The 17,161-nt window shown below is 42.9% G+C and overlaps 1 protein-coding gene across 1 annotated transcript; it reads left to right on the top strand.

Moving 5' to 3' along the window:
- The first annotated feature begins 11,846 nt into the window (after nt 1-11,846).
- Nucleotides 11,847-16,693, top strand: ttr (transthyretin (prealbumin, amyloidosis type I)). The gene is made up of 4 exons (XM_084011605.1): nt 11,847-12,000; nt 13,452-13,591; nt 13,677-13,812; nt 15,923-16,693. Exons 1-4 carry the CDS (start codon nt 11,929-11,931, stop codon nt 16,028-16,030), a joined length of 456 nt encoding a protein of 151 aa, XP_083867731.1. The 5' UTR covers nt 11,847-11,928; the 3' UTR covers nt 16,031-16,693.
- The last annotated feature ends 468 nt before the right edge of the window (nt 16,694-17,161 follow it).

Genomic DNA, 17,161 nt, shown 5'->3' with positions numbered 1-17,161 from the left:
CGAACTCTCCTGACAAATGTTTTCCAGTTTTTGTCGGATGAGTTTGGTTCACATGGTGGCTGTTTCTTGATCAATGACCATGATTTTCCCATGCTGTCCTGAATTGCCCTTGCAGCCTGGCTTGGCGCTGTGCACACACAGTTGAGACTAAGGCTACGTTCACACCGCAGGTCTTAATGCACAATTCCGATTTATGGCTCAAATCCGATTTTTTGTTTGGCTCTACCTCTTTAAATGCGGCCTGTCTACGGATTGCTGTGTGAACAGCTCACGCTCCTGAAGTGACCCGCATGCGCAGTTGATCATTGATGAGACCACGCCACAGCGGTGTTTACGGAAGCGAACATGGCAACGGCAACCGGTAACGTGGGACTGTATGGCTTCATGCTAAAAACAGTGTGTGGCGGCAGCCGGCAAATTTGCTTCGCTGCTGTCCTCCATGTTTGTTTTGGCTCCCGCCCGCTTTTCAATCAACTTTATTTGTCATTAATTTACAAAACAGTGCAGCGCGGGTCAGAATGACGTCAAAGTCGCATTAAATGCGACCTGGCTGTTCAGACTGCGGTCGCATTCAAAAAAATCCGATACGTATCCGATTCAGTACCACATTTAAATGTGGCCTGAATCTGATTAGAAAATGTCAGATTCAATGCGACTTGTGCTGTTCACATTGTCAAAAGCAAATCAGATATGGGTCACATATGAGCGAAAAAATCTGATTCAGGTCACTTGTAACTGCGGTGTGAACGTAGCCTAAAAGACAGAAAACTGTACCCATGTGTGAAACATTTGTAAAACCTGACAGCTTGCAATTGAAATGTTAAGTTTGCATATAAAGTACATTCTCCACTGGAATGTCCCTAACCCTTTTGAAGAGGCATAGGCCCCGGAGGTTATTGTCAACCGGTACTTTATTCATCAGGTAACAAATAGAAATAGTGGCAGAAGACCGACCAAATCTACTACCAAGTCGTTGTTAGTGAGGGTGGGTATATTGCCATATTAAAGGGTGCTTTAAGTCTTCTTCAATCCAGCATGATGTTCATTGAGTACATTATGGTCCATTTAGAGTCAAACAGACCAGAAAGCAGGGGATGCTTTTGGGGGCGGGGCTACCTGCTGATTGACAGGTCACTATCACGCTACCAATGCAGTTATCTACTAAGATGACTTTACGCCTATTGTGTTCAAATGAGCAACAGTGGATTTTATTATTGCTAATGATTTCAACTTTTGATTGGCAAAAAAACGTGTGTTATTTCTGCTTTCCAAAAAAATATTGCATGCATTATATGCATTAACGACATTTGAGGGAAATTCTCCTATATGTTATTTACAAATAGAAAAATTGTGTGTTTGTCAATTCATCAAATATAATGATTGTGTTCCTGGTTTGATTGTAAACCTCTCTGATTAAAACAGCTATTACATAATCAGTAATAGGGGGGGTAAATAATCTCGTATAATGTCTCGTATAATTTCATTATCTTTTATTTCATCCTTTTTACCACGTTTGTGCTGGAGACAGCTCTTCTTATTTGCTTTTAGCTGAAATGCAATCGTCAACAACCAGACAAAACGTGTTTAACTGGTTGAAACAAAAGCTGGAGAAACTGAGCAGAGTTTCTGAACATATTTTCTGAGGCTGCATTTGGGAGTAGGTGTGTTAAAAGTTTTTTGGTGATTTCATCTTGTTGTCTGAAATAATTATCATTAAAAATCATTAAAAACTGTTTTTTCAATACAATTTGGGAATACTGAATAATGTCATCATTAAATTTAACAGTATATTATGTGTTGTGTACAGTAAGGGCACTCTTGGTTCAATAATAATAGTTTTATTATGCCTCGATAGCTGGAGGGATTATGCTGTATATGGCCCATCCATATGTGCGTTTGTCTGTCCGTCTGCCGGTTCACAGGTATATCTCAGGAACACTGTAAGGGAAGTTTCCCAAATTTGGCACAAACAGCTATTTAGACTCAAGGATAACTGGTTAGGATTTGGTGATCAAAGGTCAACGTGACCTCACAAAACATTTGGTCCATAACTCACAAAAAAGCATAAAACTATGACGTTTTGGACAGACAGGTGTAAACAGCAACATTACTGGTTAGTAGAGGTTTTTTATTTAGTTATGTAAATACTTCTGAGTGCTCTCAGGGCTGAATGTTTACTCCGTCTTGATGAACCAGTTTCATTGTCCCCCCACCAAAGAGGTTACATTTTCAGTTCGGTTTGTTGGTTCGTTTCAGGGTTTTTTTTTTTAACAGTGATGAAAAAATGTGAAGGCTGTCCATTTTGCCAGACTGGATACCTTGAAGCTCGTCTGAGACCCCTACTGAGGTCACTGTGCCGGTGCAGCTGTACTAGTGCTACAGATTCAATTCAATTCAATTTTATTTATAGTGTCAAATCACAACAGAAGTCATCTCAGGACACTTAACACATTGAGCAGGACTAGAATACGCTCAAAATTTCAAGAGTCAACACAATTTCAAATTCCCAACATCACCCAGGGGCAAGCGTTACAGCGACAGTGGCGAGAAAAAACTGCCTTAATAAGCTTTTAGGCAGAAATCTCGTGCAGCCCAGGCCCTTGGGTTCCAACTGCATTTGGTGTTGGTAGTATAGTAGTAGTAGCATTAACAGTAGTGGTGGCATTAACAGAAGCAATAGTATCAACAGTAGTAGTCCATGGCAGCAGGCACAGCCACGCCGAGATGAATCCATCCCAACCACGTCGCCGTAGACCAGAAAGCAGGAGTAGTTGAGCAGTCACACAGTGGGCAGGTGGAGCTACAATGTGGTGTTTCCAGCATCAGGCCAGTTAGCAGTCTGCATCGGTCAGGACCTCAGTGGACTCTGCTGGACCAGAAAGCATAGCCAGACTCCCGGGAGTGATCCCGGGAGGGGCTCAGTGTGTCACTATAATCCCCCAGCAGTCTAGGCCTATAGCAGCTTAACCAAGAGCTGGCTCAGGGCAAACCTGAGCCAGCACTAGCTATAAGCGGTGTCAAAGAGAAAGGTTTTAAGCCTACTCTTAAATGTGGGAACAGCGTCTGCCTCACGAACCAGAACCGGAAGACGGTTCCACAGAAGAGGAGCTTGATGGCTGAAAGCTCTGGCCCCTGTTCTAATTTTGGAGACTTTAGGAACTACAAGTAACCCTTTATTCTGAGAGCGTAGTGCTCTAGGAGGACAGTAGGGTTTAATGAGCTCTTTAAGATATGATGGTGCCCGTCCATTAAGAGCCTTGTAAGTGAGGAGAAGGATTTTAAATTCTATTCTGGATTTTACTGGCAGCCAGTGCAGAGAAGCTAATACAGGAGAAATGTAATCCCTTCTTCTGGTTTTAGTCAGAACACGAGCTGCAGCATTCTGGACCAGCTGGAGAGATTTAAGAGATTTATTAGAACAGCCTGATAATAAGGAATTACAATAGTCCAGCCTTGAGGTAACAAATAGATGGACGAGTTTTTCTGCATCTTTTTGAGACAGCATTGGCCTAATTTTAGTAATGTTACGCAGGTGAAAATAGGCTGTCCTTTTCGTGAGTCAAAGGACAGGTCCTGATCAAAGATAACTCCAAGGTTTCTTACAGTAGTATTTGAGGTGATGGCAATCCCATCAATAGTCGCTATATCTTTAGACAGCGAGCTTCGGAGGAGTTTAGGCCCAAGTACAATAACTTCCGTTTTATCGGAGTTTAACATCAGGAAATTGCAGGTCATCCAGGATTTTATGTCATTCACACATGCCTGGAGTTTAACTAACTGATTGGTTTCTTCAGGCTTGATCGATAGATATAACTGAGTATCATCAGCATAACAATGGAAGTTTATAGAGTGTCCTCTAATAATGTTGCCTAAAGGAAGCATATATAAGTTGAAAAGAATTGGTCTGAGCACAGAACCTTGAGGAACACCGTATTTAACTTCAGTGTGCCTGGAGGATTTTTCATTGACATGCACAAACTGAGATCGATTGGATAAATAGGACTTAAACCAGCTTAATGCGTTTCCTTTGATGCCAATTAATTTTTCCAGTCTACATATTAGAATCTCATGGTTAATGGTGTCAAATGCAGCACTAAGATCTAGCAGAACAAGTACAGAAACCAGTCCTTTAGCAGAAGCAATAAGAAGGTCATTTGTAATTTTTACCAGAGCTGCCTCTGTGCTATGATGTACTCTAAATCCTGACTGGAAGTCCTCAAGTAGACTGTTATTGTTGAGAAAGTCACAGTTGGTTGGCGACTACTTTCTCAAGGATCTTAGAGAGAAAAGGAAGATTTGATATTGGTCTGTAGTTTGATAAAACCCCTGGATCTAGAGTAGGCTTCTTAAGAAGAGGTTTAATTACAGCTACTTTAAATGACTGTGGCACATAGCCTGTTAATAAAGAGACATTGATCATATCTAATAGCGACGCGCTAACTAAGGGTAAGACTTCTTTCAGTAGCCTGGTTGGTATCGGGTCTAGGAGACAGGTTGAAGGTTTAGAAGAAGAGATCATTGACGTTAGTTGGTTTAGGTTGATTGGAGAAAAGCAGTCTAAATATATATCAGGTGTCACGACTCTGCTAGGAACCAATGATTCAGACACCAACTGGCAGAATTGAGAAGTTTTATTGGAAGTTGTGAGGTGCTGGTTGGGCAGGCAGGCAGGCAGGCTGGCAGGCTGGCAGGCAGGCAGGCTGGCAGGCTGGCAGGCTGGCAGGCAGGCGGGCAGGCAGGCTGTCAGGCAGGGCAAGAACTGCGGCAGGAAAAGGCAGCAGTCAGAAAAAGCGCAAAAACTTTCTAGTCGAAATTCTGAGGCTTGGCTTAGCTCAAACGTGACTACGACAAACCGTGTGGACAGAGTGACGATCCGGCAGAGACTGACGGTTGAGCAGGGCTGAAGTGCAGACTGGGTGACGAGCTGATGGGAACCAGGTGGCCTGATTGCAGCAGCAGGGCAGGTGTGGAGTGGGAGGCAGGCAGGCCCAGGAGAGGTGACAGAGTGCAAGGGGGAGGGGGAAGGAGACAGACATACAAACAGGTAGGGTGACAAAACAAAACAGACAAACATGCAACACAAACTCTCATGGCGCTGGCCTTGTGACATCAGGTCTTAATGCTAGTTCTAAAACTCCTGAGTTTGAGGGTAATGCGGTTCCAATTGAAGGCAAGATGCAAGTAATTTTGTCGCGGATTGCTAGAATTTTATCATTAAAAAAGTTCATAAAGTCGTTACTACTAAGATCTCTAGGAATGCATGGCTCAGTAGAGCTGTGACTCTTTGTCAGCCTGGCTACAGTACTGAAAAGAAATCTAGGGTTGTTTTTATTTTCCTCTATTAAAGATGAGTAGTAGGCTGCTCTGGCATTACGGAGAGCCTTCTTATATATTTTAAGACAGTCCTGCCAAACTAGGCGGGATTCTTCTAGTTTGGTGGAGCGCCAGATGGTTTCAAGTTTACGCAGTTTTTGTTTTAATTTACGAGTTTGGGAGTTATACCAGGGAGCTAACTTCCTATGCTTTATAGTTTTCTGTTTTAGCGGAGCAACAGAGTCGAGAGTCGTTCGCAGTAGGCTTCCAGATTCATCTATAAGAGAATCGATCTGGGAGGGACTAAGATTAACATAAAAGTCCTCCGTTTCATTAAGACATGGAAGTGAACTCAAGACTGGTGGAATTACTTCCTTAAACTTAGCTACTGCTCTATCCGATAGACACCGAGAGCAGTAGCTTTTTCCTAGAGGAGTGAAGTCCAGCAACAATAATTCAAAGGTTATCAAGTAATGGTCAGATAAAGAAGAATTTTGAGGAAAGATTATTAAGTTTTCAATTCCAACGCCATAAGATAAGACGAGGTCGAGAGTGTGGCTATGACAGTGAGTTGGTTTCTGTACACTCTGACTGAAGCCAATAGAATCTATTAAGGAAGTAAATGCTACACTAAGGCTGTCATTTACAACGTCCACATGGACATTAAAATCCCCCACAATGATTACTTTATCTGATTTAAGGACTAAACTTGATAGCAACTCAGAAAATTCAGATAGGAATTCAGAGTATGGACCAGGAGCACGATACACAATAACAAACAGAATTGGCTGCATTGTTTTCCAGTTTGAGTGCGAAAGGCTGAGAATCAGACTCTCAAATGAGTTATAGTTTAGTTTTGGCTTAGGATTGATTGACAGGCTTGAATCAAAAATGGCTGCAACTCCTCCTCCACGTCTGCTGCCTCGAGATATATGAGTATTAATATGGCTGGGAGGACTAGCTTCGTTTAAGCAAACATAGTCTTCATCATGCAGCCAGGTTTCAGTCAGGCAGAATAAATCAATATGATTATCTGATATTAAGTCGTTCACTAATACTGCTTTGGATGAGAGAGATCTAATGTTTAAGAGTCCACATGTAATTCTCTTATTTTGTTTTACTTCATCGGAAGTGCTAATTTTTATTAGGTTTTCATGTGAAAACTCTCTTCTGTTTGACCTGATTAATTTGGTGGGTCGGGGGACAGACACCGTTCTTATGTGGTTTTGGTTTTGGGTGGGTGACTGCTCTAAAGGAGGCGCAGAGAGGTGTGTAAGACTGCAACTCTGCTTCCTGGTCTCAACACTGGTTTGTCATGTTCTAGGACTACCAATGAGATCAGCGATGTTTCTAGATAGGAGAGCAGCTCCATCCAAAGTGGGGCGGATGCCATCTCTCCTGATCAGACCAGGTTTTCCCCAGAAAGGCTGCCAATTATTACAGAGGGGCTACATGGTGCAGGACTTCCTCCCGAGGAAGCGAACGCCCAATGTCAGCTGGGATCGGCTCCAGAGATGAACTTTGCTGCAAGTCACTGAACCTCAATATCTTTCAGATTTCATGTGGAACTTTATAATTCCAAGGTATAACATGTAAACTAATGAATGAGTGACTCGCTGTCAGATGGGTGTCTTTATGTGGGTTTGTTTAGATTGAACGTTGAGAATGTCTGAACGTCTTGTTCTCATGTTAGCAGGAATCTGATCTCTGAGATTTAACGGCTTACACTGCAGCATTAGCTAAGTCAGCACAGGTGCAATAAAAAACATTGGCATGATATCAAGAACAAAGAATTCCCACCTGTCGAAAGCTTCTCTATTGACTTCAATAGATGACAGATCCATTGATCTTCAACACCCTGCTGTAGGCGCTATGTGAGGAAAACCTGCCGTACAGGTCACAAATCACTAGCACTCTCCAGTCCTGTACTACGGAGCAGGATTTGGGGTTAGTGAGGAGACCTAAGGCTATACCCATTTTTTTCCCCGTCCTACAATAGTGGTTCATTTCTTATCAGGGAAGATCGCTAGATAAGAGAACTAAAAGAGCTATTTCACAGTGGTCTAGTTGCAAGAAGATATCATTTGTGACAACAGGGCTGTCTCTGTGCTATGATTCTTTCGAAAAGGTAAAAACCGTGGGTATGGCCATGTTTATAGGTGGGACCCTGAACATGAAAATTAAAATCACCAACCACAATGACTTTGTACTGCCACGGCAATGCATTCAGAGAGGTCAGATAAGAAATAACTGTTTGGTTTTGGAGAACAGTAAACAAGAATGCAACATACAGGATTAGAACAATAATAATAATAATAATGAATTTTATTTGTAATGCACTTTATATTGAGCAAACACTCTCAAAGTGCTACATAAAAAAAGAAAAGTAAAAGTAAAAATTTGGAGAGAGAGCGTCTCTCCAAAGGAAACAACTAATGAAAGGCTTTTTTAAAAAGGTAGGTTTTTAGGCCTTTTTTAAAAGTGTCCAGGGTCAGTGGTGCTCTCAGGTGGTCAGGGAGAGCATTCCAAAGACAGGGAGCGGCGTGACAGAAAGCTCTGTCTCCCATGGTTCGGAGTTTGGTCCTTGGGATCTGCAGGAGGTTTGCCTGACCGGAGCGGAGGTGTCGTGAAGTGGGCTGAGGGGTGATTAGCTCCTTCAGGTAAATAGGAGCATTACCATGGAGGCACTGGTGGGTCAGTAGGGAAACCTTGTATTCAATCCTGAATGGGACAGGGAGCCAGTGGAGGGATTTGAGAATTGGTGTGATGTGGTCAAATTTTCGTGTCCTTGTAAGGATCCGGGCAGCACAGTTTTGAATGTATTGGAGTTTTTGGATGTTTTTGTTGGAGATCCCGGCAAGAAGAGCATTACAGTAGTCCAGCCTGGTGGAGACAAAGGCATGGACGAGTTTTTCTGCATCTGGGAGAGAGAGTGATGGACGGAGTTTTGCAATGTTTTTTAGGTGGTAAAAAGAGTTTTTGCAAAGCTGTTTGATGTGAAGTTCAAAGGTCAGGTGGGGGTCCATTATTACTCCAAGGTTGGTGACTGATGGAGAAAGGTGGATGTCGTGGCCGGCGAAGGTGATACTGGTAATGGTGGATGACCGGGTCTGATGTGGGGTGCCACAATAAGCAACATTAGAGCCTCAAAGCTTGTTAAAAAATGTACAATAAAAAAAATAAAAAATTAATTTTAAACTACAGCTAGGGCACCACCAACACTAATTAGCCTGGGGGAGTTAAAATATCTACAATTTTCCTTCAGTCAGGTTTTATTTTATCAAAAGAAATCTATTTTTTGAGTTTGCATGTTCTCCCCGTGTAAGCGTGGGTTCTCTCTGGGTTCCCCGGCTTCCTCCCACAGTCCAAAGACATGCAGGATGGGGATAGGTTCATTAATGACTCTAAATTGCCCGTAGGTGTGAATGTGAGCGTGAATGGATTTGTCTCTACATGTTAGCCCTGTGATAGACTGGCGCCCTGTCCAGGATGTACCCTGCTTTCGCCCAATGACAGCTGGGATCAGCTCCAGCCCCCCTGCGGCCCTGAATACAGTATACCGGTAAGCGGTAGACAATGGATGGATGGTTCTATTTTTTGAAATTGAAAACAAATGTCTTATTAGAGAGGGACCTAACATTTAAAAGACTGCATCTAATGGAAGGGGCTTAAGCGCCAGGTTGAAATACATTCTACGTGCTGCGTTAGAGCATTTATGTGGTCTATTATTAAAGTCCCAGTCGGCAACATTTTTTTGATCATATTCACTGAAGCCGACACTACGCTCCGATAGAACAACATAAATCAGTCTTAGAAAAAAAAGCACGCCTCTACGTGCACGTAGAGCCTTAATTTGCAAAAAAATCTACAGAGCCCGGATCATCCTGTCCAATCAGCACGCAGGACTGTGTTCATGCACACACAGAGCCCCTCCCCCCTCGGGTCATACCACTATCACAGGGGGGAGGTGGAGGGAAGTAGCAACAAGCTTCCAATTCCTCAGTTAAAAACCGAAACAAGGAGGTCCAAAACAACCAAGGAAAGAAAACACCGGTGGAAAATAAGGAAAAAAAGAAAGATGGAGACGGTGCCCGTGATAAAACCAGAGTCAACATCGGACCCGCGTTTCAAAGGTGGCGTGATCTAAGGGATTTCAAAGGGCAGGAAGTCGAGGGGAAGGAGCTCGGTGGTCGTGGGGGAGGAGCCTGAGAGTTGTAAACATTCAAAATCTGACAGAGTGCCCTCGATCTGCCGGACTTGCCGACTGGGACTTTAATAAGGACTAGGATATGATACAGCAGCTCTACGGAGAGTCCCAATCATTTGGCCAGTAGGGGGAGCTAGTGATACCACCTGGTGGCAAAGAGGCCACGAGGGGGCGAAGGAGAGAATCAAGATCATGTGTAGTCTAGAGCTGTTGTGGGCATGTGTGTGATCAGTCATGCACGTGTGCCGACTGCACCACATGCTGGATATTAGAACATTTGGCTCCTGGCGGTTCAGATCACATCACCTCATCCACATCACAAGCAATGTCTCCTCCTCCCCCTGACTCAAGACTGTTTTATTAGTGTCTACATTTTCCCCGTGTGTGTGTGTGTGTGTGTGTGTGTGTGAAGTATGTTTTGCACTTTGAATAGAAGTTTCAACAATGATAGTAAGAGATTTCATGCTCAAGCATGTGTGTGAATGTCAGAAACGTGTGGAGTGTTTTCCAAGAAGTGTGTTGCAGACGTGCAAACAAAGTGTGTTTGAATAAGGCATGGTTACAAAAGTTACGGTTTTATTGCTTTTTTCAAAGTATGTACTTGTAGTCTGTAAGCAATCACAAAGAAATTTAAAATCCTAAAACACCACACAGCAGAGAATAAAGTGATTGACAGCAGTCGAACTGTGACTCCATTTTCTTTTTGAGTGCAGCAAGTAAAGTTAGCACAATGCTACATGAGTACACATTTCAGAGTACGCTCCTACCCTGGTATGTACTCGTGTAATGTTTGCACTGATGTGGTGTCACAGAGCATATCTTATACAAATGCTCGTCAGGGTCAAAGTTTGTAATATAGGAGTCAGTGCATCCATTTCCTGGTGTTGTTACACCACCTTCTGGTAAAAAGTTTAATCTTCATATGGCTGAATAGCTCAGACTGGTCTCAATTCCAATGTGTCCATAATGTGCATACTAAAATAGTCTAAAATAGTCTAAAATAGGGAGGATTCTAGCAGGGTACATGCACCCTCCCCAGAAACATGTCAGTTCCTGAGACAACATAAACAGTTTTAGTTTAAGTCTCTTTTATAAGTGTGTTTTCCCCAATTATCAGAATTGCTGTGCTAATGGCATTGAGTATATACATTTGAACACACTTAAGTAGACAACTTTATTTTTCATAAACATGCCTGCAAAAGACCTCCAACTGATATAGCTGTAAAACACTGTGTCACATGCTGTGACTGCAGCATGCAAACAACCAAATAACCAAATTCATTACAATAACAGGGAAAATTATCATTTTACAATTTTCTTTCAAAGGATAGTTTGGACTAGCCTTGATGATGTGGAATAGCATTGGGTATACCTTTAACTATTTCAGTTGCCTCTGTTCTCCCACATGAGAATAGCCTCTTAGCAAATATGTCCTTTAACAAGTTCTTCATTTCATCAGAATGTGAAAGGTCGGCGTACACCACCGCATCACGTCTCCCTTTGGCCAACAGTCCGGTGATGCTCTGCTGGTCCTGGTGCACGGCCGCTACACACTTGTGCCTGTCTGCCTCTCTATGGTGAGATGCATCTGTAAGGTGTAACTGTATTGTGGTTTGGGTGGAAACACAGACTGTGATGATGAAAATGTGTCATAAACCGGAAGAAATGCAAGAGAATTGCGACCTCGTGTCCATTTATATTAAACCAGTGTGTAGTCGTCTCCTCTTATATTAAACCAGTGTGTAGTTGTGTCCATTTATATTAAACCAGTGTGTAGTCCTGTCCTTTTATATTAAACCAGTATATAGGCGTCTCCTCTTATATTAAACCAGTGTGTAGTCGTGTCCATTCATATTAAACCAGTGTGTAGTCGTCTCCTCTTATATTAAACCAGTGTGTAGTCGTGTCCATTTATATTAAACCAGTGTGTAGTCCTGTCCTTTTATATTAAACCAGTATATAGGTGTCTCCTCTTATATTAAACCAGTGTATAGTCGTCTCCTTTTATATTAATCCAGTGTATAGTCCTGTCCATTTATATTAAACCAGTGTGTAGTTGTGTCCTCTAACATGAAATTAGTGTGTAGTGTTTCCACATTGTAAATAAAGTAGGACTGCTGCAGAGTTGGAGGCAACAAATTACTATTACTCTTGTTTCCGTAACAACACCTTTTTCATGTACTTCTACTAGTTTGAGCAAGTTTAAAAGCAGGTAATTTAAACTGATGTGGTCTAAGTTATTCATTGTCCAGGGTTTGATGTGGTCACCAGTGTGGGTGAGGGAGTGGTGGAGGGAGGGAGGGAGGGAGGGGGAGGACAGCTGGTGTTATAAGAGGCCTAAGACAGTGCAGGTCTTGAACGAGTACAAGTGATTTCCGTCCGTCCGTCCGTCCGTCCACCAGCCGACCATGCTTCACCCTCTACACTGTCTGCTTCTGGCCTCTGCTGTGCTGCTCTGCACCACCATGCCAACCCCCACGGTCAGTGTCTGTCTGTCTGTCTGTCTGTCTGTCTGTCTGTCCGTCTGTGTACAAAAATGTGTCAATGTGGGATTTTTTTTCACAATGACGATACATGCAGTTACTTCAATAATTTGATATCCAATAAGAACATTCAACAACAGAATTCAAATAAGAGAAGCTGATGACTTGTCAGTGGGGTTTTCGGATGAACTAAAAGAAAAAAACATTATCTTACAATAATATGTTGTGTATTTGAGTTTATAATTTATATATAAGAATCCATCTGATATTCTTAGACACATTTCTATCCTGATTTGACATGATCCTCTGAGAGGCAGAGGATCACTGTAAAGTTATGAACATTCACTACAACGACCAGACAACTAAGGAAGTGAGAACTCCATTGGAAGTGTTTAAGTATTTAACAGGCGACAACCTCCGGTTCTGATATGTGAAGCCTGTAGTACCTTAAACTGTCATTCTCTCTGCTTGCCACCAGGAGGCGACTCCTCTCTGATTGTATCATAAGTCTATAAGAAAAATGGTCCTACTTCTCTCTTGATGTATTATCTCAGTAAACATTGTAAACATGAGTTTATGGTCTCAATCTCTAGTTTCAAGTCTTCTTCAATCCAGCATGATGTTCATTTAGTCCATTTAGAGTCCAACAGACCAGGAAGCAGGGGATGCTTTGGGGGCGGGGCTACCTGCTGATTGACAGGTCACTACCACTCTACCAATGCAGTTAGCTACTAAGATGATTTTAATACCTAGCTGTAAAGTTGACCCTTGAATTATGAAGCTAACTTTGTTAACATCTTCACACCAGAATCCAGATGGATCCAGATCCAGTAAGGGTTCTGCTTTGCTGCTTGTGTTCATCAGATCCACCCGTCGCTCCTCCATAGTCCAAATATGGTCACTTACTTCACTGGTCAAGACTTCAGAACTGCATCTTGCATTGTTGTGATGATCACAGAGACAAGTCTGCAGACAGACAGACACCTGGCACAGTACTGGCCAGTAGACCAAATCAGTGTGCGGCAGAGAAACCAGTTCAGTGACCTGGTTCACTGTCATAATGTACATGCTGCTCTGTTCATCGCCCACTGTACTGCAAACACGGGAGATAACGGCACTGAACTCATTGAGCTTAATAAACAATGCTCACTGAATGACCCGGAATTCAAAGTACGATCGGAAGTTGAATGCTTTGGTTTAAAACTGAATATCTATTGAGTATTGATGAACCAGTGAGGGTTAATGTGTGGTAGAAGACTTTCAACCAGGTGACAGGTGTTCTTGTAGTTACATGTATGTTCCGTTTTTTACGGTTTGGGGCTCCACGTCCCGTTTGGGTTCCTTCTGTGTGGAGTTTGCATGTTACATGTTCCATGTCAGCCCTGTGATGGTCTGGTTACCTGTCTGTCTCTACATGTCAGCCCTATGATGGTTACCTGTGTGTGCAGGAGAAACATGGGGGCTCAGACACCAAGTGTCCTGTGATGGTGAAGATCCTGGATGCCGTGAAAGGGACTCCAGCCGGATCAGTGGCCCTCAAGCTGTCTCAGGCCACTGCTGATGGAGGATGGACACAGGTGGCTAATGGGTATGTAAGACATGAAACAGGGGTTCAGTATATTCTATGATGTGTTTAATACCATGCAATAAGGTATCACTGTTCCTCACTGCAGAATGACTGATGCCACTGGAGAGGTCCACAATCTGATCACAGAGCAGCAGTTTCCTGCCGGAGTGTATCGCATTGAGTTTGATACCAAAACGTACTGGAAGAATGAGGGGAGCACGCCCTTCCATGAAGTAGCTGATGTGAGTATAGTCATCATAGCGATGTGTCACCACCACAATGTGAAGAATTCATGTTAGTTATGACATTACACTAGAACGTTTTCCATGGGCTCCTCCACCTTTAATCACATCCTGCTGCTGCCTGTGGTGTGTTTTAAATTGCACTTCTGAGCCAGTGGGAGCCCCTAGAGACAGTTGTAGAGTGGACAGCCCCACTCAAATCAACGTAGCAGTGGGGTCAGAGGGGCCGCAGTTTTTATGTGTACCGTTGCCATTGAGACTGTTTCAAAGGGCCAAACAGTATAAACAGAGTGACTGAGGGGAGATTCTGTGCCGAAACGAGGAGCAGTAACATTACAAAGCACAGGGAGTGGGTAGAAATAAATCACAAAATACACAGACATTAACATAGGACATGTGAAACCGATGTTATGATTTAAATACGGTTTGTTGATTTTGTTAGAGGGAGTATTGTCAGTGTTGGTGAGTGTGTCATATGTTCATACAGCGTGTTACCAGAGGTTTGCCCATGTCCGAGGAGAAGGAAGACAGAGAATTGTGTAAATAGATGATTATCATAATAACATCAACAAGTTGTTGACAAATGAAAAGAGAAGATAAAAAAGCAAATGATCATAATCCATCCATCATCCAGGGGACACCCTGGACAGGACGCCAGTCTATCACAGGGCCGACACGTTGTAGAGACAAACAACCATTCACGCTCACATTCACACCTACGGGCAATTTAGAGTCATCAATGAACCTATCCCCATCCTGCATGTCTTTGGACTGTGGGAGGAAGCCGGAGAACCCGGAGAGAACCGACTCAAACTCCACACAGAAGGAACCCGAGCCAAAACCAGGATTCGAACCCAGGACCCTCTCGCTGTGAGGCGACAGTGCTACCCACTACACCACCGTGCAGCCCCAAATGATGATCATAATAATAAAGGAAATATAAATAAGTGGATAATACAAGTAAGGGGTTTAACACCTCTACATTAAAGCAGACAGAAGAAAGAAAGACCCATATTTGACTCACGTTTTTTTTCAATTTGTTTAAAAATGCAATACAATATGGGTTTAAAATATGTGCATATGAAAAGAGCTGAGAGACAAGTTTAGGCCCCCTCTCTCAGCTGACCAATACAACACACTGTTCAACCTGTGTAAACCTTCTGTTTATCTGACCTTGGATCACTCAGATAAGGACAGTGCTGTCGTCAGCATTGAAAAGCAGCATTGTTCAAGCATGTTTGCTGTTCTGCTGTTAGTCTGCAGTGTGAGGTAACTCTTCCCAGAACAGCGTGGCCAAAAGTCCTCCGTTAACGTTATCTAATGGCTACTTTCTCTTCTTTATTCACTCTTCAATATATATGATTGTTCATTCAGTTTGTGGCAAACAAACAAAATGTGGTCTCTGTTGCATCAAAACTTTAAACATATTAGAGTCCCAGTCCAGCGTCCGTCCTTCGGAGGTTACATCTGAACACCGAATGCATCGTCTGTCCCCTTTCAAAGACTCCTCCAAATGCCACCCAGAAACATCGCCTTCTCCTCCTGATTCAGAGGATCAAACTCATGGATCCTTCATGGCACAACGTATCCCAAGATGCATTGCACATCAGTGATGATTGGATTTTAATCAACATGGTAACAGCGAATATATGAGTCGAATATGATCTCTGGCTCCATTTGAATCAGATAACATTAGTTACCTCTTTCTTGTCAACTGCAGCTGGTTGCTAGGCAACAGGGGGGGTCAGAATTTGTTGGTCTTCAAGGGATCCGGCCAATGTAGACCGCAAAGACAGCGTCCTCTGAAGGATGCGGCAGCAATGACAGGAAAGCTTCTTTCAGCCATGTTGCTTCCAACGTTTCATTGCAACTCAGACTAGATTTTCAGAAATGTATGTATTTTGAGGTGGTTGGTCCCAAACATGCAAAGACTTCAATGCCAAATGAGTATCATTCATTTATTATGACATCATGCTCCACTGTATTGGTCACCCTGACTGTAAATGTTTTTCCTGTGGCATCATGTGTGTGTGTGTGTGTGTGTGTGTGTGGGTGCGTGTGTGTGTGTGTGTGTGTGTTTGTGTGTGTGTGTGTGTGTGTGTGTGTGCAGGTGGTGTTTGAGGCCCATGCTGAAGGCCATCGTCACTACACCTTGGCCCTGCTGCTGAGTCCGTACTCGTACACCACCACCGCCGTGGTCACCGACACACACCAGTGATGCACATGACCCCACGAAGGCTGGAGATCATCTGTGTTTTGTTTGTTTTTTCTCAAAAAATCTTATTTGCTGATCTAAAACCAATAATATGTATCAACAAACAAGTATTGTGTGTGCATAAAAGCAAGATTTAGCTTCTACCTCTGTGCCATACACCTCTATTAAACCACATCAATGAGCCGCACTGATGCCCCGGGTTACATGTTCCTTCGTGACCATGAACACACACTGGACTCTCAGTCCCCCCCACACACACGCAGTCATCATGACGTCACCGGTTGGTTTGCGGACTACGGTTTTGAATCCTTGAGTGCCATATTGGATTTTGGCCATTGTTGTCTAGGTATTTTTGCAACCAGTGAAGGAAGTGACCATATTTGGACTGCGGAGGTGCGATAGATCTGATGGTGGATCTGATGAACACAAGTGGTGGAGCAGCAACCTTACTCGATCTGGATCCATCTGGATTCTGGTGTGAAGCTGCTAACAAAATTAGCTTCATGATTCAAGGTCAACTTTACAGCTAAGTGTTAAAGTCATCTTAGTAGCTAACTGCATTGGTAGAGTGGTAGCGACCTGTCAATCAGCAGGTAGCCCCGCCCCTAAAGCATCCCCTGCTTTCTGGTCTGTTGGACTCTAAATGGACTAAATGAACATCATGCTGGATTGAAGAAGACTTGAAACTAGAGGTTGAGACCATAAAAACTCATATTTACAATATTTACTGAGATAATAAATCAAGAGAGAAGTAGAAACAATTTTTCATAGACTTCTAAACAATCTGATGTCAGAGTCGCCCCCTGATGGCCAGCAGAGAGAATGCAAGTTTGAGGCACTTGAGCTTGGTGTAGTTCCTTTATAGCCTAACATTAGCTTTGCTAATTGCAATCAACCTTCAAAAATCGTATGTGTTAATTTGTGAAGATTATCTTGCTGAACAAAACGTGTAATTATCAAAGTGTGATTGCCACAGAGATCCCAGAGTTTTAATGCACCACATATCTGGAACAAGCTTCCAAAGCTGCAGGTCTGCTGCAAATCTCCGCTTGTTTAGATTTGAGATTGAAGACTTTTCTGTTTGCTGCTGCCTTTCAGTAAACAATACTATCTATGAACTTCTTATACTGCACT

The sequence above is a fragment of the Eutrigla gurnardus genome (assembly GCF_963514095.1).
Source record: "Eutrigla gurnardus genome assembly, chromosome: 6".
Lineage (NCBI taxonomy): Eukaryota > Metazoa > Chordata > Actinopteri > Perciformes > Triglidae > Eutrigla > Eutrigla gurnardus.
Note: the sequence above shows the minus strand (reverse complement) of the source record. Positions and strands in the feature narration are given on the sequence as shown.